At 39.2% G+C, this 25,720-nt stretch overlaps 1 protein-coding gene across 2 annotated transcripts in view; it reads right to left on the bottom strand.

Annotated features, from left to right (window-relative positions):
* Nucleotides 1–25,036, bottom strand: part of rbfox1 (RNA binding fox-1 homolog 1) — a 216,779-nt gene extending 191,743 nt beyond the window's left edge. Inside the window, exon 1 of one of the 2 annotated variants that reach the window (XM_043235256.1) lies at nucleotides 24,816–25,036. In XM_043235256.1, coding sequence (XP_043091191.1) covers nucleotides 24,816–24,860 — 45 coding nt within the window. In that variant the 5' untranslated portion in view covers nucleotides 24,861–25,036. Of the gene's footprint in view, nucleotides 1–24,650 lie in introns of both variants that reach the window. The other variant, XM_043235260.1, reaches the window with a different exon arrangement.
* Between the last annotated feature and the right edge of the window lie 684 nt (nucleotides 25,037–25,720).

The raw sequence follows: 25,720 nt of genomic DNA on the forward strand, positions 1-25,720 counted from the left end.
CTGCCCTTTTTTATACAAGGGAAGTGAAACCAGACTGGTCAAGGACAAAAAAAAGGCTATTGAATTATCATAAAACTATCATGTATATGAATATATACAAGTCTTCTAAAGAACTTTAATAGCTTCATGTGGGAAATGGATTAAATGTGTGTATTATTCAATGAAATTGCTGCAATATATGCTTTCAATGTATGAAAAAAAAACTATATATCTCGTTTTCAACAGAAGAAACTCATATCGGTCTGGAACAACATAAGGGTGAGAAAATTATTGCAGACCTTTAATTTTCAGGTGTACTGTCTCTTTAAATATAGGAATATGCAAAGTCTCTGGTTTTTTCTCCCTTGATAGTGTTTACCAAACTATAGTCAGCCACCAAGAGTTGACTTCTGGTAAAAGAAGGTGGCATTACGACACAGCTCGCTTTCCACTCAATCTCTCTTGTCAGTTTAAAGACGAATTAAATCTCTGTGGGCTAAAATGTTAACCAGTCAACATTGTCAATATTGGCATGTCTTCACATCACTTTTGATCCCGGGCTGAGCTCTGAGACTCGCAGCTCTCCATCACGTTTACGCCATCTTGGCTGAGCAGAAGATTTTCTGCGCCAATAACTATCTCTCAATTTACATCCCCTCGTCCCTTCCAAGTAAATCCTGTCAGGATTCAAGAGCGCTCGCTCCTTTATTGCCTTGAAGATAGTAACGCAATTTAACACCACCACTACCACCACCATGGAAAATGAAAATAATAAAATCCACAGCAGAGGCTGCTACAACACACACACACACACACACACACACACACACACACACACACACACACACACACAAAGAGAATGTGGAATTCAATCTGGATCTGTGCGACTGCTGCGTTTTCGATACATCAGATGCAAACTCTTACACACATTATTTCCATTACTACACACGAAAAACATCAACAATCTTTATGGCTTCTCATTTGCTATTCTACTTCCCAGGCTACAGTTGCGCTTTGGGCAAGATTTCAACGAATTTCTGCCAAACACTCTTCCCTGTCAGGCTTTGGGAGGTCTACAGTCTATCAAGCACTTCCAGTCCTCCTGGTTTTTAATCCACAGCGGCAAGCCGCGGAGATTAAAGGAAATGAACACACAAAGGTACAGCATCCATCTTTTACTCGCAGTGCTGACGTCCTTATTTAAGCAGCTGCTACTCTCAGCTTTGGGTTCCTGAAAGAGGCAGGTGGGCATTAGTCAACCGGAATATCTTTCTCACACTAGCAAAAAGCTGCTGTGTGTGTGTGTGTGTGTTTTAAATGAGTTTTTGGTGGCATTTCTAAGCAAACGACTAAATAGTTAAATTAAAACAACACAGGGGCAATTTATAATAGGGTAGCTGCATTCCTGCCACTTTTATTCCACTGCTGGAATCCGACGAGGACCTTTCTGACCCCGGTGCTACTAATGAACACATGTTTGTAAGCGATGTTATTGCAAACAGCTCAGGCAGCAGGAGCTCGGCTGTTAACACGTTTAACCTGCCTGAGCGTGCTGGAATATCAATTGTCGCCGCATTACACACCACGCCATTAACATCCTGACATGCTTTCCACTTCAAGTCAGCAAGCAGTAATTTCACCGCATTTTACCGCTCTGTCCTTGCGATTCGAATCAGCTTAAACACTATGCAAATACAGGAGAGGGCAGCTTTGATGCTCTCCGTGCCCACAATTTCAATGTTGGAATCAAACACGTGGTTGGAGGAGAGCTGACATTGTGCGCCCGAAGGGTTAGTGTCAATAACTCCTCCAGCAACGGCGGGAGGGGCGCACAGACTTGGAGGCTAAAATGCATATGGATGACATGTGACTGATTTGTTGACTGATTTGCATAAAACAGAATGTTTTCCTTTTAATTAATCAACTTGTTGACAACAGATGGAGTGGAGTGTTTTGAAGACGCAGCGCTGATGACTACAACAGAGCTGCTTTGTTTGCTCGCAGCTATTAAGACTCACTGGATCACAAAACATTCCACACAATTCCAACCCAAACACGTCGATAATAACTCTGTGTGGCCAAGGGACTTCCTATATATACCGATTTCGGTTTGAATATGAACCTGGTCGGGTTTGTAACCGATTGTCAGAAATGAATATAGCATCATTAATCAAGGCCCACTAGTTCATGACACTCAGAAAATGACAAATAATACAGATAACAAGTGAATTATTAGTATAGTGTGCATTGTGAAATAAGTACCCATATTATTTAGGAACAGTCATAAAAAATAAAAGTTCTTAAAAGGTGCATTCAGTTAAAGACTCTTTGAAGAACCATCTATAACTTTTTAAAACCTGAAGAACCTTTTGTGAAAAGATTTTTCAGATGTCAATTTTTAAAGTGTAATTCATGCTTTAAGACAGTGTCAATAATACCATAGTAATGTCCAAAATGTATGGTAGTGCAATGGTTCTTTTTATGTGAATGGCTTCCAAATTTATGTAGCATGGTATTTATGTTACATTTACATCATATTACTATTGTTAGTGTCCAAAAAACTGTGATACCATGGCATTTACTTAGATGGAAATGTACAATACATTACTACTGTAAAAGTAAAAAAATACATACCTTGCTATATTTTTAAGTCATACACAACTACAGTATTCCTGGTATTCAATGGTATTTTAATACAATTTACTTATTTATTGTGAAAGTAAAAAAAAAATGGTAGTTAGATGAGATGGCAAGCCGGTGTGTGTTTTTACACTTTGGTTTGGTAAGTTTGGGAAATTTTAACATGTTCGGTATGTGCATGGTGCAAAAACGGTGGCAGCAACCACATTAAATTTTTGTAAATGTTTGAATGACCACTATATCACGTTACATGCTATTTCCAGTAAATGTGGTAGCACCTTGCTATATTTTTATATTGCCGTTCAAAATTAAACTATGGTAGAAACACGGTACATTGACTGAATGACTGACATCACTATACTATGTGGTTGAATTGATAAATTTCATATTTTTGGAATGGTAAACTAGATGAATTTATCTGAACAGTGGGAGTAACCATCCTACATTGTTATAGTGACTGAACGACTATCGTACTCATCGAATGACATTGTACATTAACAAAGTAACATCATGCTAAATAACCAAAAATGATGGAATGGCAGAGAGCTTGCACTGACTAGATGATTTCTTCTGCCATTAGTCAGTTTGTTGGCCCCGCATCGGCTCAGTGTCAACTAGTCACAGATCGCATGACTTCAGTTGCATTTGATTTATATTTCTCTAGGCACAAACTGTGTGTCATGAGCTTCGTGTAACATATTTAGAATATTTCAAAAGTAAAAATAAAGTGAACCCGGAGTGCTATGCGTTCACAGCACATTATAAACAAACCATGCTGGCACTGCGGACATCTCAGATGGTCTGAGTTCATTTGAAATGTTCACATACCAGCCAAAATTCCTGCAAAACACCCTGAAACCGATGCTTCGCCCACAGACTGACAGAAACTATAAGCGAGTGTGACATGACTGTTTCAGTTTGCATTTTATAGGGAATTCGAGCAGTATGACTCAATGTCACATTTTTAGGTTCAAATTTACATGAAAGGACAAGAGAAAGAGACTATCGTAGGTCCAGTAACTGGTCACTGTTCCTTTTAGGTTTCTCATTATTTTTAATCACATTTTGCCTTCTGTAGTTCAATTCAAACGGCCCTGCAGTGTGACAAACGAATGTTTAAAACTATTCCATGCAGTCTCTCAATTAATATAAGGTCATTAAAACTGCATGCATAATTACAAACTAATTAGCTAAATGCTGTTGAAAATACCGCAGGACATGTTGATTTTTCAAAAGTGTTTCATGTCAACTAGCAAAATGAGAATAATCATGAAAGCCGTAATATTATCGCGGTACTTTTTCTGTTAGCAGCTGGGTTGCCGTGCTCTTCGGGCAACCCAGAAAATGTAGCAAAATTGCCCAAACTGCACATTTGTCAGCGCTGCATCTGGAATCCCGGTCTTCCTGCAGTGTTTTCCGTTTCTCTCCTTTCAGCTTAGTCTTAGGAAGGACAAAGGAGAGAGGCTCAGCCCCAAAAGTGATCACTACGGACCAGGAGATGGCAGTGATAACAAAGAAAGCACTACCCTCGGCTGCTCCACACCTCCTCTCAGCTCTCAGTCAATTCATATCACATAATGAGAAAACGCCCTGTGTTTGCTCATCGGCTTTGCTTCAAATGAAATAACTGATGATTGTTTAACCACCTTTATCATCAAAATGACACATTAAAGTCTCAAACCCAGAGTGCACTGCCGTCATTAACAAAGCAGACTGCGGATCATCTGGGAGAAGGACAGGACGAATGAGAAACAAGCTGACGGTTATTGTTTTCAAGGATATCGTGTTATAGTCGAGACACACAGAACAGTCTTTGTCGAAAAGACAGGGAATAGGGAATAATTCTGCTACATATCTGAACTAAACATTCTCTCGCAGTCTCCAAAATAGCTAAAAGAACTATAAAAAAAAAGAAAAAACGCAAACACACACTGTACCTCAAAACATTTGCATATTTAGCAAGCCTGTTAAGCATCATTAAAAGGAATAGTTCAGCCAAAAAGGAAAATTCTGTCATCATTTGTTCACCTTCATATTATTCCATACTTGTATGAATTTTCCCTTTCCATACGAAAAACAGCATATCTGGTCCTAATCCACTCTAACTGTATGGAGAGCTTGAGCATTCTGCAAAATATCTCATTTCACACCTGTCTGTACTGACATGAGGGTTATTAAATAAAGACACATTTCATTTTTAGTTGAAATACCCTTTTAAAGTCTGCCGTATAACGAAACCGATGGCTATAGAGTCTGCTGAAGGTTTAAATGTCGATTTGAACACGAACGCTCAGGCGGCGTGAGTTTTGAAGAACTAAATAATGCATTTTAAGCCACAAGCAATAAGCGCACAACGGCATCTGAACACAAATCACGCCTCGAACGCATCTGTGATATGCATCACAATGCAGAGGGGTTCTTTTCGCCGTCCTCATCTGAAAAACGAAACATTCCCTTTATCTAGAAACCTGCTCACTTCTCCACAGGGATAAAAGTGACAGGGGAGATTAAAAAAAGATAACCAAGGCAGAACAAATAAAAGTCACAGAAACGGGACAAGCAGAAGACAACGGCGACAGTCACCGGTGAAGCTGTAATGGCCGTGAAACAACCGTTAAAAGGTGGAAGCAACTGTCATAGCAACGGTGTAACGGAATCGTTCGCTCAAAAGTGAACATTCTGTCATCATTTACTCAGACTCGTGTCATTCCAAACCTCTACGCGGTTATTATTTTCCTCCACAAAAGTAGACATTTTTAAAGAACATTTACACAGATCTTGCCATACTGTGTATCATCAACTGTCAAGTGAACTCTTCAAAATCATTTCAGTGTGCATAGACCTTGGATGCAATGCTGATATTGCTTTGTGTTTGAAGATTAGTTCAATATGTTAGTTAGATAAATGAAAAAAATATCAAAAAAGCCACTGGTGATGCATAGGGCAAAAAAAGCATGTCATTTTGCATGCGACTTTGGGTCAGGTTGGTACCCCCTTGATGTTTCTGCCAATGTCCAATTTGTACATCCCCTCCAGCAGATGGTGGAGATGTCTGAGGAGCCAGCAGAGGAGTCGAAACTGGCAGCGGTTCAGGTACCCACCCCAGCACCATGTTTCCAGGCACAAAGAAGCGGCCCGCAGTCATGCAGCAGGCATGGAGAGCGCAGTGTCTGCTGATGCCCAGCTCTCCACGCTGGCACACAAAAGGCTTCCTCAGAAGCAGTGAATGACCATGACGAACACCGGGTCCTCTGAAAGACCCCACAGTGTCACACTAATACATGGTCTGTCAATGGCTAATATCTCATTTTCTGGAAAAGCTGCGTCCGTCATGGTTAAACAGTCATGTAAAAAGACATAAAAGGTTCATTAATGCATGAAAGTTACTGTAGGCACATTGGGTCTCGATCACGACGTATGTGCTCGTATATAAGCCGTCTGTGTGCAATTGTTGTCACAGAATGGTGTTGATACTGTATACGCTGTTTATTTATTTAGGATGAAATATGCAAAAATAAATAAGCAAATAATATAATGGAATCAATTTTATAACAATATATCACAAAAAATAATAAAATGATAAGAAGAAATACAAAAGCGAAAATTACATGAAGGAAACAAAATATGCACGCAATAACTAACTTAATAATAATAATACATATCAATCTGGGATAAGTTCTGAATAAAATTCTGCTAAACTGCATGATATTGGCCTCTATTAAAATGATTTACTGTGTTTAACTTTAGAAGAAGAACAGCAAACTTGGAATTATCTGAAACTGCAAAACACTAAAAACTATTAGTCCATTATAGACCTACTTTGGGTATACATATCTATTATGAATTCAGCAAAGACTTGAGGTAAGAAATTTGTCTGGGGACAAAAGCAAAAAGCAATTATTTATTAATGAGACCCTCTTGAGACTCTTTATAGATATCTATGGTAGGAACATTAAACATCTATAACTTTCTATTGCACAAAAGGTTCTTCATAGAAGAAAATGGTCTTATTTTTGTTCTTCACACAAAACTAAACTAAATGGTTCTTTTAATGGCATCAATGCAAAACCCTGCAATGGCTCCTTTATTTTTAAAAGTGCATTGTGATCCTTCTTGCTTTATAAGTATCTCTCAAATTATACCTTTATTTTTGGCTGTTTATTTCCCCCCTTTGACCTACTTTACCATGTGTAGCTTCATTAAATAATGTATTGGTTGGAATTAACTTGCTGTCAAAGTGTGCCCGAACCTATTAGATTCAAGAAAATGCAAAAACGCCCCTTTCGAAAACACACACACACACACACACACACACACACGTGCACACTGACACACACCCTCCCCCTCCGGAAGGTGTCAGTTCTTTGACTTCTCTCCAGAACAGCACAGAACTCGCAAAGGTTAGCCTTCCCCTAGCATAGTCATCACACTCCCGTGGAGACAGCGTGGCTGACAGACTCAGAGATGGACTGGTATTCTCACACACTGCCTATACACTTTGTCACAAAAGCCTTCCCTCCTTGGGATTTCAAAATGACAGAGCAAATTGTTCCTTTTATCAGCCACTCAGATTTCTCACTCGGTATACATGCGACGATTGTTTTTTCACCCAGGGTTGTTGAAATTGCAGCCGTTGTAATTTCAGCGTTCTCGAGCCAAGCGAGACACCCCATCCACGCGAAGCGTCCTGCCCTGGGGCAAAAGCATGCGCTCGTGTCCTTTCATTCAGGGTTGTTTAAGTCGAGTCTGCAGCTGTAAAGTTAGCAGTGAAACGCACGGTGTGATGACCGCTGCGCTCATTTTCCTCAAGGTTCTCTATTCGAGATGCATATATTTACATTTTCTGCGCTATTCATTTATCTGATCCTTCACCGAGGAGGAAGGAAGCACCTCAAGCCTGTAAGAATGTCCCTGATTGTCTGAATACTAAACACTCGGCTGTGTTGCTGAAAATAGGAACGCTCAAATAATACCTCATTAATGAATCGATTCTCCTCCTCTGAACACTGAAAAATACTCAAATATTCAAATCGTCTTCAAGCTTCAGAAAAAGGCCTCATCAGTATGTTACCCAAGAAGCTTAATTCTTTTATACTCTGCCAGCATGAAACTTTGATGATTACAGGGAGAATAAGAAAAAGAAAATCGGACGGGAAAGGATCTAATTTTAGTATCTTGGCCCAAAAAAAATCATCCAAAGTTGTCCATATGTTTTGTGTTTGCACAAAACTACCAGAACACACGTGACAATCAAAAAAAAAATCACAGATGAAAATATCAAGATTGTGTGCAGAGTGTGCAGAATAAAGTAGAAAAGAATAGCATTATATTTATTTTGGTTTATTCCTGTGATATCATTTTCAGCATTGTTACTCTAGTCTTGTCACGTGATCCTTCAGAAATCATTCTAATATGCCGACATTGACATGGAAACTATGACTTTATCTATCTATCTATCTATCTATCTATCTATCTATCTAATCTTTTAGGGTTCTTTGATGATTAGAGAGTTTAATGGAGCAGCATTTATTTGATACATAAATGTTGTGCAAACATCTTCACTGTCATTTTTTATCAATTTATTGCATCCTTCTTGAATAAAAGTATTAACGGTTTCCAACGTTTTAAATGCTACATATACAGTTGCACCTTGCTTTAGATGGAATATTCTGTCACCATCTAGCCATCCTCCTCCTATCTAAGCTCCTATCACATTTTTTTCCTGTGAAGTTATCGAAATTTCAAAGCTGCTCTTTTTACATAAAAAGAAAATGAATGCTCATCACTGGTTGTCAAGTCCATTTGCATGATGATATGATGCTTTTTTGAAAAACACTGTCATTTATGAACCAAGATGAAACTCACAAGATGCAAATCATCAGAAAAGGCGAACACAGAGAGCCGTCATTTAAAATCCACACGAGCCGTGCAGAGACTAACCTGTAATGAACTCATCACTGAGTCGAGACCCTCACGCTAGTCCAGCACATTATGACATCACCGATCGATAAAATATATCATAGACAGTGTAAGGTGGAAGATCAAAAACATGAATGGGAAGAATTACAATGCTCAGTACAGTACCTAGAGAACTGAAAATCCCACCTTTTACTCTTTTTTTTCATGTAGGCTTACATGCATAATTAATTGCACCCGAAAAAAAAAAGTTTTCAGTAAGATTTGAGTTAGATTTTATCACTGAGATGCAACATATTATAAAATCATAAAATTGTCAAGATCATGTTTCAACAGTATTCAAAATAAAATCTGACAGTAGCCTAATGGTATTAAAAATAGCTGCATTATCAAGACGGCTGCTACACAAACTGACCTAAAAATTGACCCCAAATTTTCTAAATGCACGTTACTGACCTTTCCATGAACAATTCATCCATGCATATGCATAGTTTTTGAGCTCGCAATTTTTTATTAAAATGTCATAATTCGATAGTCCAGTGAAATGACATCTCTGCTGATGTTTGCTGGATTTCTCCAAATTATTAAATCTGCTTAAACCCACCCCTTACCCTGTACCATCAAATGCAAACTTGTATCTGCCTCCATTCAATCCATTTAAAAACCACATCACCACCATACAGTATTTTCAATAACCCATCACACTCGGATAAATACTAACACCTGTCACTATTTTCAGTATTTTGCTACTTATCAGAAGCTTCTCACCAATCTTAATGAACAAATAAATACGTGTTTATCAATCAAGCGCTGCATATTTCCTAAAACGTGACATTAAAGTGAATCTCAACGATGGTATCTTTAAGAGTTATAAAATCTAATTTCTCATTTAATATTAACCACCCTCAATGACACAACACGGCAATGACAAACAAACAACGGCGAGGATATGATTAGAAAAGAGATAAAAGTTGCATCTATCCGGTATCCCGGAGGGGGCATATAATGTTTCTGTGGTGCTTGGTGAGCACTCGTCTCATCTGTGCAAATCCTGTTAAAGTGGAAAGAACTGCCTTTGAGCACATCGAGCCCACAGAGATTTGTCTAGAAGCGTGATGGACCACAGTCACCGGCTGACACAAGGCCACCGCGTGAACGTATGCGAGTTTAAACCGCCGCAGCCCATCTTCAGACCGTCAGCTCTGAGGTCGTGTTTGTTGGACCGCGCAATACCCAGGAAAGATCCTTTAATTTCACTACAATATCACTTTTTTTCCTTTGTATGGAAGTCCTGCTGCCTGCAATATGATGTTGTCTGGGGGTCTCTGCGCACCCAGATCCATATATCCAGCAACGGTGGGGATGGGGGGTGAGGGTTTGACTCGTTCCAATTCCGTTCGTTCTGTTCCTACCAACTAATTGCATTGGTGTGATTAAATACGCAGATCCAATCTCATTTCTAAATGCTGTAATGTGATACGCTTGCGTGAAGCACAGTGGAAAAAAATGGCATTACTCAGAAAATGAGAAGCACCGAATCAAAAGGGAAGCTTTGATGGCTGCTTATTTTTGGCTGTACTGTAGCCGGGCCGCGACTGAACATTTCATGTATGCGGTGACTTTTGACTCGGTGTGCACCTCTTATGATTGCTGCTTGCAGCTATTTTCTAAAACACAATGGTCTGAGAGCTTTAATTATTTTTGGCCTTGAACAGCTAATATACTTTTAATTGCTTGCCATTTCCCAAGGACCGTTTTATCTCCCTGACGTCTTTCTAGTAAAGTGTTCGTAATTTTGTTGGGGTTAAGCAGACAGAATTTCATCCTAAACCCCATTTAAAACGTGAGCGGTAATGAGAGGCAAAGCAACCTAGAGCTGCTCTTTAAACAGCACGCAGCTTATTTATGAAAACTGCCGCATCCAGCATGCTTAGCGGTGCCACAAACCCCCTCTATTACAGAGGATCACGAGAGCGAGCTGTACATGCCAAAAACCGAATACTGATGCCTAACACGTATTGCATTAAGCAGAGCAAATGGAAAGGAGGGAGCCGTTCTCTGATGTCTCCTTCAGGGCGACAGGCGTATGTTAAAAGGTACATGCTGGGTACGAAACAATATCTAAAAATAGACTTCATGTTACATTCCTGATGCTCCCATTCATATTATGCATCCCTTTATAATTACATTACATGCTTTTAATGTCAGAATACACAGAAACAAGATGCTTTGATTTCTTAAGTCGCCAATAACATCAGTTCATAGAGGAACACCAGAGAGATATGTAAGCGGAAAACTTGTTACTATTACAACAAATATTATTACAATAGTACTAATACAACAAAGAATAATATCTTTATGTTTTCCCTGGTTATTTTTTTAATTACTATTTTGTTGTTGCAACGGGTATTTTATAAAAAAAAAATATTTGAATATTGTAAATAAACTGCACAATAAAAACTGTATTTCTCATTTACTGAAAATAAATTAATAAACGCAATATTTCCTACATATCTACATACATATGTATTTCTACATTTACATTACAAATTCTGACTATTATTTGTAAAATTTTATGTTTAGTTCTTATTTTGTATTGTAATATTTTAGTGTCACCTAATGGCTAAAATGTTTTTTTCCTGGAAACCACAATATTTACCAACATTTTCCTTGTTTTCCCCAATAAAATATGAAATATTCAAAGTGGCTCTCTGCATAAAATTATATCTGAAGATGTTTCATTTTTAAGCTGTTATCATAAAAATGTAAACCCATTTTTAAAACATTTTAAAGCCTATCTGCAATACATAAATATAAAAAGAGCTAAAGGTGCATACAAATGGCTTCGAATAATGTATACATACACACGCAAAGTCATTTTCACCTTTATTCTCGTGATTCAAAAACATGGCCAGCAACAGCCCCGTCCACCACCAGAGACTTGAAAGACAGCTGAATAGCAATCCATTCCCAGAGCTCATTTTCATATTCATTTAGTCACCGGTGTCTCTCTATAGGCCATCTACATATCTCGTCCTGAGACGGCAGAGAGGTGGAATCAGAATTCACAGCACCCATCAGTTCAGGAGGCACATCTTGATCTAACACAATGGCTGCACTGTACCGCGTGTCTCCTATCGGTGCCTTTATCTCTCAGCGGAGCGGCAGGAGACTTCCTGTTCCCCTGCCTGAAGTGCTATCGACTTATAGAGCCGCGCTGGAGTTTGTTCTGTAGATTAGGGGGGTGATTACACCGGGGAGCTGCTGTATCCCTGTAAAACCACGGCCTGTTCAAATTTATTGCCATGCAATCATATCCAAACATACAGGGAACAAGGCCCATCAAAAAAAAAAATGGAAAAAAAGTGGATTGCCTCCACTTTTTGGACAAAGGGTGCTTGTGTCTAAATGATTTGCTGCAAACGCTGTGTAGTTGTGTTGTTAGTGGAGAGGGGTGCTAATCCAAAAAAGTGTTTTCCTTGTCCTGTTGGTGCGTTGCCAGCGTGTCTGAAAAGCTGCGTTTACACAGTATGTTTCAGATCGACGCGGGAAGCCACGGCTGACTTTTCTAAATAGCTGGCATGTTCAAAGATTAAAATATCTCAATTATGGACAGAATTACTGAACAAATGCATATTCTAATTAGCCCTGTTTATCTTCCAACAAGCAGTTTCTCTCTCCCTCTCTCTCTGGCTCAGACGAGTCCACCCGAAGCATCCTTATCTCCACACATACATGCTCAGCCCCAGACGGCAGACAACGGATGGCCTCCTTTATATGAGGAAAACATTTACATAAACAGCAACCGCTGCCCCTGCCAGGTTTAAAGAGCCAAGTGTAAGGTTTAATACCGGTGTCTTCTTCATTCATGACCCTGGAGTCATTTGCCTGCTCTGTACCATGAGACATTCGCTAGTCGGAGGACACAATAGTGGCGCAAAAGACAACTGTTTACTATGCCTTAAACCACTGGTCTGTGTATCCTACATTATCCAAAATTCTGCCTTTATTTAATAGCATTTACTTTCATGTTGGTCCTAAACCTGAGAAGTTGTTCTGAATTAATGTTCAGGTGGATTTTTCACTTTCAGTAAAAGGTACTCAGACTTTCAAGTCTCAAAAAGAACACTTTTTTATTTAAGAAATGTAATTTACTGTATAAACTGATCTACTCATCAAATGAGTTGTTAACCATTTCAGGGCAATTTGAGAACCTGGGACCAAATTCATTAAATATTGTTAAGAATTACAATTCTTCCTGCCATTTTATAACGTATAAATATTTTGCATTCCCAAAAAACTTTAAAACACTGGATACAGTATACAGATGCGTGTTCGCTTTCTGACACAGTCCTCACGCCAGAATCTGTCGTCAATTGCAAAATGGAGTAAAAGAACGTTTGGTTTGGTTTAAACAGCTCGTTCCCATTTTTATTCAGATATCAGAAGTATCCCAGTATAAGGAATAAGCGGATAGTTTATTAGATTGCCGAGACTGTGGAGCATTTTGGTTTGTAAACGAGGTATAGTGTCATGAAAAATGTATTAAAAAATTAAATGGTGCTAGATCTAAATGCTGCTGAATCACATTGCAAGTAAATGATTTTATGATGATTTGTCTGGAAATGACAAAAAAAATTACGCTTAGCCAATCATCACAGTGGCTAATTCCTGAACCCTTTAAAGGACATGCCACACATTTTTCCACATATTTATTTGTTTTTCGTGCAAAAAACCAACCAACCATTTATTTAGTGCACCTCAAGAAACATAACAAAATATTACAAAATAATCAATGTAACCCTTTTAAATAATTACATAATGTTTGTTTTCTCCATATACTGGACAGTTTCTTCTCACATGCCAAAGACATTTTTAGTGGATGTCAAGACTTTAATTTTTATTTAAAATACATACATACAATGTCAGAAGACTTTGAAAGTATCCAACGTAATATGGATACTTCTGCAATAATTTTATGGTGCTGTTGAATACTTCAGTCTACAATAACGCAATTGTAACTTTACGAAAACCTGTGACCAGTGCATTATCCAAGTTATTTCAAATCTTTCTTCTTTTGTGAAAGCTATACAGGTGTGTGGAACAACATGAGTGTGAGTAAATGATGACAGAATTTTTAGATTTTGCTTTGTTAAACAAAACTCAAATTAGAACTAAAAATATCAGGGCTGTCAGTAGATAAAAATAGGTAATCATGACTAGCGTCGTCATTTTCTTTAGTTCCTTTGTAAGAAAAGATATTGGGCCTCTTTCACTGAACACAATCGCTTTACAAACTTTTTGAACAAAAACCTTCACATTTCTGGCATGATGGCAGTGAACAGAAGACAAAAAAGCTTGAAAAACACTGCCTGCAACTTCCCAAAGCTACTGAAACACATGTGAAGAAACCAATCTAAATACACATTTTACATGTTTTTTTTAAAGTAATTGCCCACAAATAACACAAATACAGCTGCCATAATGATCGAATCTATTTATTACACCAGAAGCTGCTCGACATAGTGTTGCAAGAGCAACCGGTAAAGCAACAATTTCTGGCCAAGTCTTGGAAGGCCATGGCTTTTTCTGATGTCACCCGAAGAAGGCGACTCATACCTGGCAATTGCCTCTCAAGTGAACCATGCACCTCCAGAAAATGGCCATTTATCAGAAACAAATGAGATGTCATAGGTCAGAACAGCACCCAGGCCTTGCATCCTCCACAGGCTTGCTATTTGTCACACCAAATGAGCAAAACAACAGGCTCTGCAGAGAACACTGCGAGGACAGCCTCTCCAATTAGTCAACTGATACACCACTGCTGCTATCGCCATCAGCGAGCCAGTCGGCAGCAAATGGTTTCCTTTTAAAACTTTGCTGTCGTCACATACAGAGAGTTGGGATTTAATTGAATACATACAAGCTTAAATGAAAACATACCAGCAACATGCAAGCATCTGTGGCTTGTTGTGCTTCCGATCACTATTGGCTCACTCCTCCAAAAGTGTGCCGAATTACTTAATGAAACAATGAAATAAGTCACCAGAACAGAGAAGCTTAAAATATTCATTAATGCCTGGATTTTTTTTGTATATATTTAACCGCTGAAAACTAGATTTAAGCATAGCCACCAAATTTCAGGAAAACACTGACACATCATGTGGAGGCTAATTTGGATTATAATTATCCGGAAAAACCGTGCTCCACAAATTGGCAATGTTATTTCAAAAGTCCTTGGAAGTGAAACAAATGAAATAGTGGGAGAGAATGAGGCGCGGATGAAATAAGCCAAGTCACTGATGCGGTGTTGAGGGAAGCTTTTATTCTCCACAAATCTCAAGATTTCATTGTTTCACATGTTCCAAGAATTTCAAGGATTTTTCAGTCTATGAAGGTGATTTGACTTCCACAGTTAAATGCCATGTTAATGAACATGACTATGAAAGCCTCTAAGAATTGTGTTGATATTTTAAATGAGTGGATGTGGGGGAAAAAAAAGATTTTTTTAGAAGCGCACACAGTGAGTTGCAGTTGTGCATCTGGCTTATGATCACTACAAAAAGATAAAGCACTGAGAAAATCTAAGAATGAATGTTTGTTGCTTGTTTGTTTCGTACTAATGTAGCACATAGAATGCAATCTAGATAGATAGATAGATAGATAGATAGATAGACAGAGATCTTAGGTCGATATTTTCCACAAACATGGCTTCTATAAAAATGCACTTATTTCTGTATTTACATGTATGATGTACATTTGACGTTGACCCATCCCTTACACCTTAATCCACCCTTAAACCTACCCATACCACCAATCCTGCCCCTAACCTTACCATATCACACCTAAACCGCAGAAGTGTTCTGCAATGCAATATGAACGCAATAAATACATTGTAATTCTTTTCTGATGTACATATATAGTAGTTTAGGCCACACAATATAAAGTGGGACCATAATAAATATTAGAATGACACTAAATGCTGGAGTAATGACTGTTTTGCCATCACAGGAATAAATTGCATTTATAATTACACAAACAGAAAACAGCACAACTGTACAACCCTCCTTTACAATGAATGAAAAGATATGAAAGGTCTTATGAAAGTTGCGCTCGTCCTTCACGACAGTGTCCTGAGCTTCATGAGCTCCACAGCCATTGCAGACGTCTGCAGACAGTGAACACAGTTAACAATGTGGGGAGCTGTTCTTGGCACTGTGCAGCCATGACACTTTGCCCACGCACTCTCTCGCACACATGCTGTCCGCTCATTCCGCGCTGGTGGGGGAGGATACCTCGGGTTTGAATGTCAAAGAGTCAATGTATACAAACAAGTCTGGAAAATTGATGATGCTTGCGTATGTGTGTGGTCTGTAAAGAATATTAATATTCCCTGCGCCCATTCTATATCTCTTCGAATGGGTGTCTGCTGGACTTTGAAGGTGGGGAGAGGAAGGGCGGAAATCGCTGTCCGTAAACTCCAGCCGTAGATGACATTATTAATCTCAATTTAGGAACTCTGAATGCACACTGAGCTGCGACCAGAGGAAGCGATACAGTAGCAGAGCTCCTCCCAGCGGGATGTTCCCAGATTAGAGTACATACAGCCTGCGCATCCCCCGCGACGCATCAACGTGACAGCAGTCCGTCGACGGTGACCTTTCATACAGATAGCCAAAAGTTGGCTGTCAGACGCCCGCCATTATACCCCAAAATCATCCTGGAGCAAAAAATTGATTTTTGTTTTGCAGCAGCCAGGCAGTTTATGGAGGGCAATTAAGAGCTGTTTTCCTCCACTGGAAGTGGATTCCCAACGCTGGGGCCAACGGTCTGCCGAAATGGCTGTAAGAGGATGTCTAGCAGCTGCGATGTTCGCTAAATCGAAGCGAGGCCGATAGTCGGTGGATCTTTAAGGACTAAAAAGTCTTTTTCCGTAATAATAAGGCATGCAATGACAGCTGCCACCGTTCCACTTATTGAGTAAGTGCGAGCCTAGTCGCATAGGAGAGCAGCCCACCATGATGGGAAAGATGTCACCGAGTAAGGAAGATGCAATTAAAGGCTCACCTGAGAGAAAATGAGTGCCGGAGTCTCGGCGGGCTGTTATGAAGCCCCACGTGCTGTGTATTAGAGATAAAAAGGTTCATCAGAAATTCTCTCCGAAAAAGGCAGGAATGGTCGCCGTGAGGATTAGAAATCCCTTGTTATGATATTCATTAACATAATAAAATAAACAACTGAAATCTGTGGGGCATTAAAATTATAATCCACATCAATGGCTTTTCTGAGCATTTTTTTCCCCCTCGCAGAGAAGACCAGGCAGCATAAAAATGATGACAAGCGCAACAAATATTCCATAAAACCTGAAATACAGCCACGTCGAAGCCAAAGGATCAGCCTGCACCACAACCGAGATTTTTAGAGTTGTATCTCTCGATCGGCCACCTTTGTGAATCCCATTTTCATCCATAGATGTCGGGATTATCTACATTATCTCCCTGACACAGTTTGTTTCTGTTTACACTGCCATGTGGCGTTTTATGTGCTGTTGTATTGTGCATATTGATATTTCACACCAACACAGTCCTCTGAGTTGTCACAGGTTGCATAACATTCATTCTGGCTGATACACTGCCAATTCTGTTCTGGCACAGGCTCCCGTCGCCCATGGCAAAATAAACATCAAAACCTCACCATGCACGCCAAACCCAAAGAGATTCGGGAGCGACCTGCGAGGCTCAACGTGGATGAGGACGAAGCCAAAGAAGCAGATTTAGAATACATCACAAAACCTCAGATGAAAAAGAATCTCATCGTAAAGGGTTTACCAGCCGTCCACACTGGGGTTGGAGGAACCTGTTGTGTTTCAGTCACCAAAAAAAAAAAAACTGTGAAAAAAACACGATAAAAATAACTCTGAACATGTGACCAGGAGCACTAGAGGAAAACCTGATTCATGTCAAACTGCTGGATAATAATCCACACAGCACAATTTCAACAGATGGGATGATGTCTAGTGGGACCTGAAAATGTAAGGCTTCATGGAGAAATGGCTGAGCACATTAGAGTTAATATCCACCTGATATCATCTGTGATCTCCAAGTACCTGCTGAAAAGCTCCAATGTGATGGATAACGCCAACATCTGGTGCTCAAAGCATTCGCAGACATACAAACTACAGTAGCCGGCCGTGAGGCTCTTTGTTGAGCAACACGCAACAACAGCCCGAACCCTTCAAGACACGTCTCTCACCCCAATGTCAATCACAGCGGCAAAAATGCCAAGCGATTCCGACCTCGCTGGTGCTTTTTAAACAGAAAATGTATGTTGTCTTAAGGAATGCCATCTGCATAATACCTCATAATCCTGTGAATCCTGCAAACGTCTGTCTGACAGCAACATAGGCAGAGCCCGCAGGAGAGGTTTAATCAAAGGTCAGGACAGAATCTTAACACCGTTTACCAGCACGGGCCCAATCCCTCATTTGGTGCAGCGCCAAATCCCAACTCCAAGGGGAAATGTGATTTCGAATGACTTATTGTACAGTGCATGCTGATGAGAAACTAATGTCATTAAGAGAATATGCCAAAGCAATTGTTCAATGCACTTTTAATGGGCAGGAACATTTTCATCTGTTTTGACACAACAAACAAAGGCACGTCAACGGTTTATGACTGCTTATACCTCTGCAAACGGAGGGAAAAGCAAACTATATATATTCAGGCTGTCATAGCAATACTGATGACAGACAGATGGAGTGTTTGTTTTGCACTAGGGAAAATGCAGCTTTACACGGAACGCATATTACAAAATAAACTTTACTTATTGCTTGCGCTAGTCGGTCTACACGAAACCGCATTTTCAGTCTAACCCTAAACTGGTTTTCCTCTTACTTACTGGCTTTCCTTTACTGCTTAACATAAAGATTCTTCTGTTTTAGAGCTTTCGTTTAAAAAGACTGAGGACAACAGGCAATTTTCCCTCGAGATCTCCATCCACCACCCCCTGCAACGGAATGAAGACGAACGGAACGGGCAAAGCGCAAACATCTGGAAATCCTGAAGAGATAGCGGCACTTTTACAAGATTAAATAGACCACATTTAATAACATTTTACTGGGGAAGACTAATGTTTCCTTTCAAGCGCATTAGCATTTTGATAACTGGCTGAAGACTTTTCTTCCACTTGCGATAAGGAGAGAATGCGAGGCCGCGTAGACAGCGTGAAATAATTGGCACACTGCATGTGAAAAGTCAGCATTTAAAAAGGAGAGGGGGTAGAAATAAGGAAATAATAAAAAGGAGAAAAAAAAAACATTTTCAGGTAGATGAGAACCGAGGGAGTGCTGATTCTAGAGTTCAGAGATGGTTCGCTACGGCTCAGGGTGATTTCACAAATTGAGCAGTCCTCTGTGTTGAATAAGTGGAGTCTAAACTAATTATGTAAAAAACTGTAAAAAAGCATGCCTCAGCACTATGCCCAGAGTTAGCCTGACATATTGCACTGTACTTCCACTGAATACAAAGCTCGAGAGCCCCTCTTGCGATCGGCCTCGCGTCTAAAATAAGAAGTAGAGTAGCCTCAATCCATTATCATGCTTCCCAAAAAAGCCTTCAGATTGCGTTGCGGTGTAAACGAAAAAGTAAAAGTAAAACAATGACTCATCTGACCTATGAGTAAGGCTTGGTGTACCACACCACGGTAAAGCCTCTGGCAGATTTAAGACACATGAGCGTGTAGCCGTGCCACGGGGTGTTGGTGACTGGTCTGACAAAACCATGCTGTGCAAAATCACTTTGAATTATCACTGTTATCATCACCAGCAGGCCCCAGCCTCAGAGCACCTAAGGACAAAACGCCCAACGTTCAGCTACGAGCTCTTGATGTCCATGAAGACTGACGTGACTAGTAACGCTTCTTCAAATACAAAAGCCTAGACAGATGCACGAAGACAATGAAATCATATACAAAACAAAAAAACGAATTAAAGGTGATGTTAAACGTGTCGCTAATACCCGCCAGCGAATGTTACGTACGAAGACTGAAGGTCATTACTGCGGCGTGTTTTTCTTCACGCAACTGCTCTCGAGCTATTGACCTGTAAAGCCACATTTCTAATCTGTACATTGTAACACGTCAAACATATTTACAAATATTACCAGTGATGAAAGCGTTTATCAATGACTCATTCTGAAGTCAGGCAAGATTTGGTCACCCCGCAGGATCTTAAAGCTGAAAAAATGTTTATTTGCAACTCCATCTGGTGCCTGAAAATACTACAGAATCACATTGCATCATTTCAAGTCAGTTTTATTTGTATAGCGTTTTTCCCAATAAACACCGTTTCAGGGGAACTTTACAGTAAATGCTGATGTTAATATTTATTATGCTTTACAGTCACATTTAGCAGATTAGAGCTAGGCGATAATGATGTTTACTTTTTGTGACAACACAAAGAAATCAAATAGTTGATATTTACTAGTGTATGTTATATACTACAGTATGTGATACAGTGTGATATAGTTTACATTTTGTGACAATATAAACAATCAGGTATATGTTAACTATACATACAATTTGACAATTAATATTTAGCAAAATGTCACATGAGCTAGAAATAACATTTCTCATTATCTTTTTAGTAACTTCAAATTAGCCAGTCAGCCTACTAGCTCATCTTAGAACCTGATAGCTTAACTAAGCATTAGCGCGCCTTAAAAAATGGGTTTTACCACAAATTAAAAAACATTATAGTTAAACCGTGGAAATTTAACCATAGTTTTTCAACACTAACCATAAATTAACCATAGTATTTGTAGAAACTGTTGCTATAAAAATGGTAATCAATACACCAAGAAAAACATGCTTATTACCCTTTTACTACATTAAAACCAAGGTTATTTTTGCAAGATTCTTTACCTTACGTGTAAACCAAAACAATCTTCAACTGATATTACTAAATTAAAATACAACTTTAAAAAGTTACAAATTTAAAATATTTCAGTTAATTCAATAACAATGTAATGATGTTCCCTTACTAGTTTATTGTTTCTACTTATTACAATTTTTGGGTATTTAATAACCTGTTAATCTACAAACATTACACCGCTGCTATTTATTTGGACCTTTTGTAGCCACCAGTGCTATCAAAGGATAACCAGAAAGCCTATTTTAATTATCTAAAAGAAAAGACGGCGATAATGCGATACATTTTTTTTAACAGGCATTACAAATGGTCCAAAGGGGATAGGATTCTGCAGGGAAGATATAATCTTGCACAACGCCAGGCAAATTCCACTTAGGTCTAATTAAATGACTGTTTTGTTTGGCCATCTATGATTTCGCTTAACACTCATTAAAAACAAGCACCTTTGAAAGGTGTCGCCACATCTTCATCCCTTTATCCTCTCCTCAGAAATATAGAGATGCAGCATTGCTCTGCCCACCGTGAACGTTATTTCAATTACATTAAAAATGTCAACACAAATAACTGTGCCAGCATGAGATCTACAACTGAGATACTATGTACTGGGGCTTCTGTCTTAAGCGGATGATGCAGGTGCTGAACGCTAATGGTTTTGAGCGCTACAATCCACGGCCAATTAAGATTTACGAATGCGTGTTTATCAATGCAAACAGAGTCAGGATTAAAAACAGATTATCCTGAAATCCATTGCCATGAGGGCCAACATACTCCATTACATTCCAATAAACTGCTTTCTACTCCAGGCCAATCAGCATCTCTCTCCCTGAGGCTATTAACCGCCTATTCTGCTAGTCTTCTTCATTCACAGACCATCTACAAGCAGCAGTATCGATTGCACTGAATTACCCAGGACAACAAACAACCAACATGGATACTTTCTTCTTAAAACTGCAGTTACAGTTCGCCCTCTGGGATTACACAATAAATCACTTGCTTATCACCCAGCACTAGGCTTCTTGGTTGGTACATCACATTAATGAGATTCATCACATGTCTGTGCTTTTAAATCTCCATCATGCACTGGTAAAAAAAAAACACCAGGTTCGATGAATGCTGTCTAGACTGCATTCTGAAACAGACTGCTTTAAAAAAAAAAACCCTTTACGCTATAATAGAGAAGGTTAAACATTATTGTGCACAAGTCAATGACAACCGTCACTATCAATGTAAAACATATCTGTTATGTTCTCTCTGGAAATGAATGTGAGCATAAAGAACAAAAATGTGACAAAAGTATCAAAATTAAAAGTTCAATTAATAATACTGCATGTATGAGCTTCCCTCTTTGAAGGATTAACCCATGTCTTTCCTCCTCATAACATGCTATTGTTTCATATAATCTTCCGTATTTTTCCACGGCCCATATAAAATTTTGCATTGTGAAACAGCCTACAAGCTCAAATGACTGGTGCCGAATTGGTTGAATAAATTAAACGGGCAAGTCAGTTATGTTATGTTAACGGAATGTGACAGAAACCAAAAAATGATTTAAGAAAATTCACAATAAACAGATTACAATTGGGAAAGAACATCTTCAAGGTCTTATTCTGCAACGAAAGGAAAAAAATTTGTCTACATTCCTAACGTCACCAAACACAGCATTTGCCACCTAAAATATTGCTCTAGATTTTTCAGGAGCCTTTAACTTAAAAAAGTTGCCTGGTGGGGGAGAAAAAAACGTAAAGAATAATTGGCCTAATGCTTGTTTAAGTTTGTGGACTAATGTAATGTTTAAGAAGAACTGGCAGGTGAAGCAAGTGATTCAGAAAGCAAGACAAGACAAAAATCATAGAATTCATTTTCATTCACAGCAGTTAGGAGCTTTATCCTTATTTCAATACTATCTGGTCAAAAAGAGCCAAGTGCCTTGATCGGCCAGTTAAGATTTTGACTGACAGCGTTTAATCACGCCTTATAATTTGCACTGCTATGTAATGTGCCTTCCTTTAAGTATGTTCGTCTAGTAGCTGCCTGAAAACTGTCTGACATTACAAGTCCAAGTAGACTATATTTGAAGGAAATAGATCTTTAAATTTGATCTCGTCTTCCTGGTATGTCTGTTTTATTCAGTGTCCAAATTCCTTCACCAGACTGTCACAAAGGTCTTTCGCATATGCAGTGGGCATACAGCTATTGCTTCATGGCATATAAATGCAGAAAATAAATTGAAAAATCACACAAAATGAATGCTGCCAATCAGGACCTTTTTTTCCCCTACTCGTTCAAAACACTGAGAGTGTTACAGCTACAGAATTTCTCAGAAAAGCGTTTAAAAGTTCATCTATTAGTGCCAAATTCATTTGGTGTGGAAAATAACACCATAAATCATCTGAGGCATGGAGAAACCATACAGAGCGTTTTGACATATTGTTGTGCCATGGATCTTGGCACATTTTCTTCCATTTGTTGGCACTGTGTCATAGCCATAGTGATTCAGTCTCCATTTGTTGTTAAAAAAAAAAACCCATCGGCATTGTGTAGGACCATCTACGGGCTCAGCTGTTGTTTTTTCTGCATAATATTCCTCTGTGGGAAACCATGATTTTAACCATTGACTCCAAAATGAAAATTGGTCTTTTGCCATATACTAAGCAGGGTGCAGGGAGCACTGCTTTATTGCAGCTGGCCATTAAGCATTATAATTACGAGTCAAAATTGTAGGTTCACGTGCTCTTGTGCCTATATAGCTAACAAAACGAAAATAGCAGATTCTTAATTACCTTATTACGCTATTAGTGTTAGTTAAACACAAAATGCCCCCTCTGTCACGATGAACTGCTGTGTACTGAGCTAAAAAAAGAGCTAGTTTTAGGTTATTTAAGACATTTTAACTATATATATATATATATATATATATATATAAAAAACAGGGCTTTGTTTTAATAGTCAGACGTGGCTGTTTTAAGCAAATCCAGGACATAAACACAGATCAAGAGTGGCTTTCCACTGCAGTCGCCAGTCACTGTACAACTTAGATACGGTGCAAGATAATACACTATTCTGGAGACAAAACAACATCTAATAGTACGCTTTAAAGGTTTTAAATGTGACAGCTCTCTGGCCATGCATTGGTGACAGTGAATATTGTCAGGCTAAACCACTCGAGCGAAGCATTACAAGTGTCTCTGTTGTTAACCTAGGAAAGGTTAAGACCTCTTCTCCAGGCTGCTTCAAATAAACCAGAGCCTGATTAAACTGGAAGTTACAATCGCTCTCGTAAAACAGAAGCCAGGGTCTCTACACACCTGTCATCATAATTCAACTGAAATAACTATAATGAGAATATGAAGGAAACAAATAATGCACCGATTATCGGTCTTTACAAGTCTAATCTATAAAAAAAAATCATTTTTGAAAACAGAACACACTACAAGAGGTCCACACATGCCTTCTACGCTACTAGACATTGTATATGAAATGTACCTTTATGAAGCTTTTTATTCTCAATATGAAATGAGGTCTACGTTTGAGAAGTTGGGTGCTCAAAACAGTCAGTTTGTGACTAAGCGACTTCTCCCACGGCCACGAAAGACTACTCTATTCCCACAGCATAAAGCAGTGAGAAAGCATTCATCAGTCCGTCTCCAAGTGACAACCTGAAAGGTGTTGTTATTGTATCATCTTCTCTGAAACCCTATTTCATATTTCAACGTCAGGCACGTTTGCAATGCACAGCCTCTTTCCTTCCTATCTGACTCCCACTATCAAGCACAGATGCATTTATCGATCTCGGTGTGAGAAGATGCACTATAATAACCTGAACTTTCCAGTCGCAGGTGAACCAGCGAAATCCTTGGAAATAACGCTGTAACATTTAAATCCTATTGATCTCAAGCGGGTAAACCGGAGCAAGCGTAACTTTGCGATCGTTAAGAATTGGTTGATGTGGCTCGCAAAGTCCTTTGGAAATGGTATCAGTGTGCAGGCATCGACCATTAAAGACAGAGCATGAGATATGGACCATTCCTTAACTCGGGAGATCTCGGAGCATGCCTGTACCCAAACACATGCCATGCAGAAAGCACCTGTCTCTCTCAAGTCCCTGAGAAATGTCCCTCAACGCCACAAACCTCAGGCGTGCATCAAGATGCAAGAATACAAGCCAAGCTGTTGAGATGTCACCACTAACCTTTGATGTTGCAATAAGGCTCAAGCGAGAGTCGAAAGAGAAGAAAAACGTGTCGGCTGAAGATTTAACGGCGGCGCACTGAAAACATCCCACGATTTCGCGTTCAAATTCCTCCTCTAACCAACGCGCTCATTTTCCTTTCTCCCCACCGCTCATGTGTCTTACCTGAAGGGCATCTCCCACGACTGCAATTAGCTGCCAAGATTTCATTGTGGTCGGGCAGCGAAAACGCAAAGGAAAAGTGCCTCCTGTTTTCTCAGTGGAGGTAAACCGATTGCGCGCGGAGAGAGGCAGAACGGGCAAAGGAGAGCGCGCGAGTGGTAGTCAGTGGACCGTATCCACGTGGTGCCATGTAAATGACTGCATCTGTCACTCCACGCGCCTGTGCCACAGTCATCCTTGTGATCCTTCTCAAGTTCACACCATTGAGCCTGACTTTGGCTCAGGGGTTTAGTGTAAACAACTCGAAAGTGATGCACAAAATCCTTCAGCTTTTCTGCACCACAAGCCGATCTAGTTAAGTGGCAAATGTTGAGCTATGCATTCGGTCTGAAAGTTCTGTTCTGTAGTCACCTGTTTCGTTTACAGTAGGAATATTAATGCATTCTGTTCATCTTAAATGAAACCCGTACTGTATCATACGTCATGCATGTAATATAGAGCAAAGATTGTTGAAACGCCGTCAATTTAACCAGTTAAACACTAGCCATAGAGGCGAAATAGCTGTCAAACGTGACCGCCTAAAATAAGCATTTACATAGAAGAGCTAAAAATAAGCATTCGTATTACACATCTGACAGAGGCTTATTTGACTTAATGTTTATTTACCAACTCGAATCCTTAAAAAGGAATGTTTGATGTGTCATTTTATATCAATTTATCTTTTGCATTTATTTTTATATCACTGTATAAATTATGATAATTAAAATAATAGTTACATTTGATTATCAAAGCGCATACAATATAATATGCCCAATTACAGTTGCAACCAAGAAAATGGGTTTAACAATCACACTCTTTAAACATTACACAGACTTTTTGGATTAAACTACTTGTATATTAGGTGGCCT

The sequence above is a fragment of the Puntigrus tetrazona genome, chromosome 3 (assembly GCF_018831695.1).
Source record: "Puntigrus tetrazona isolate hp1 chromosome 3, ASM1883169v1, whole genome shotgun sequence".
Lineage (NCBI taxonomy): Eukaryota > Metazoa > Chordata > Actinopteri > Cypriniformes > Cyprinidae > Puntigrus > Puntigrus tetrazona.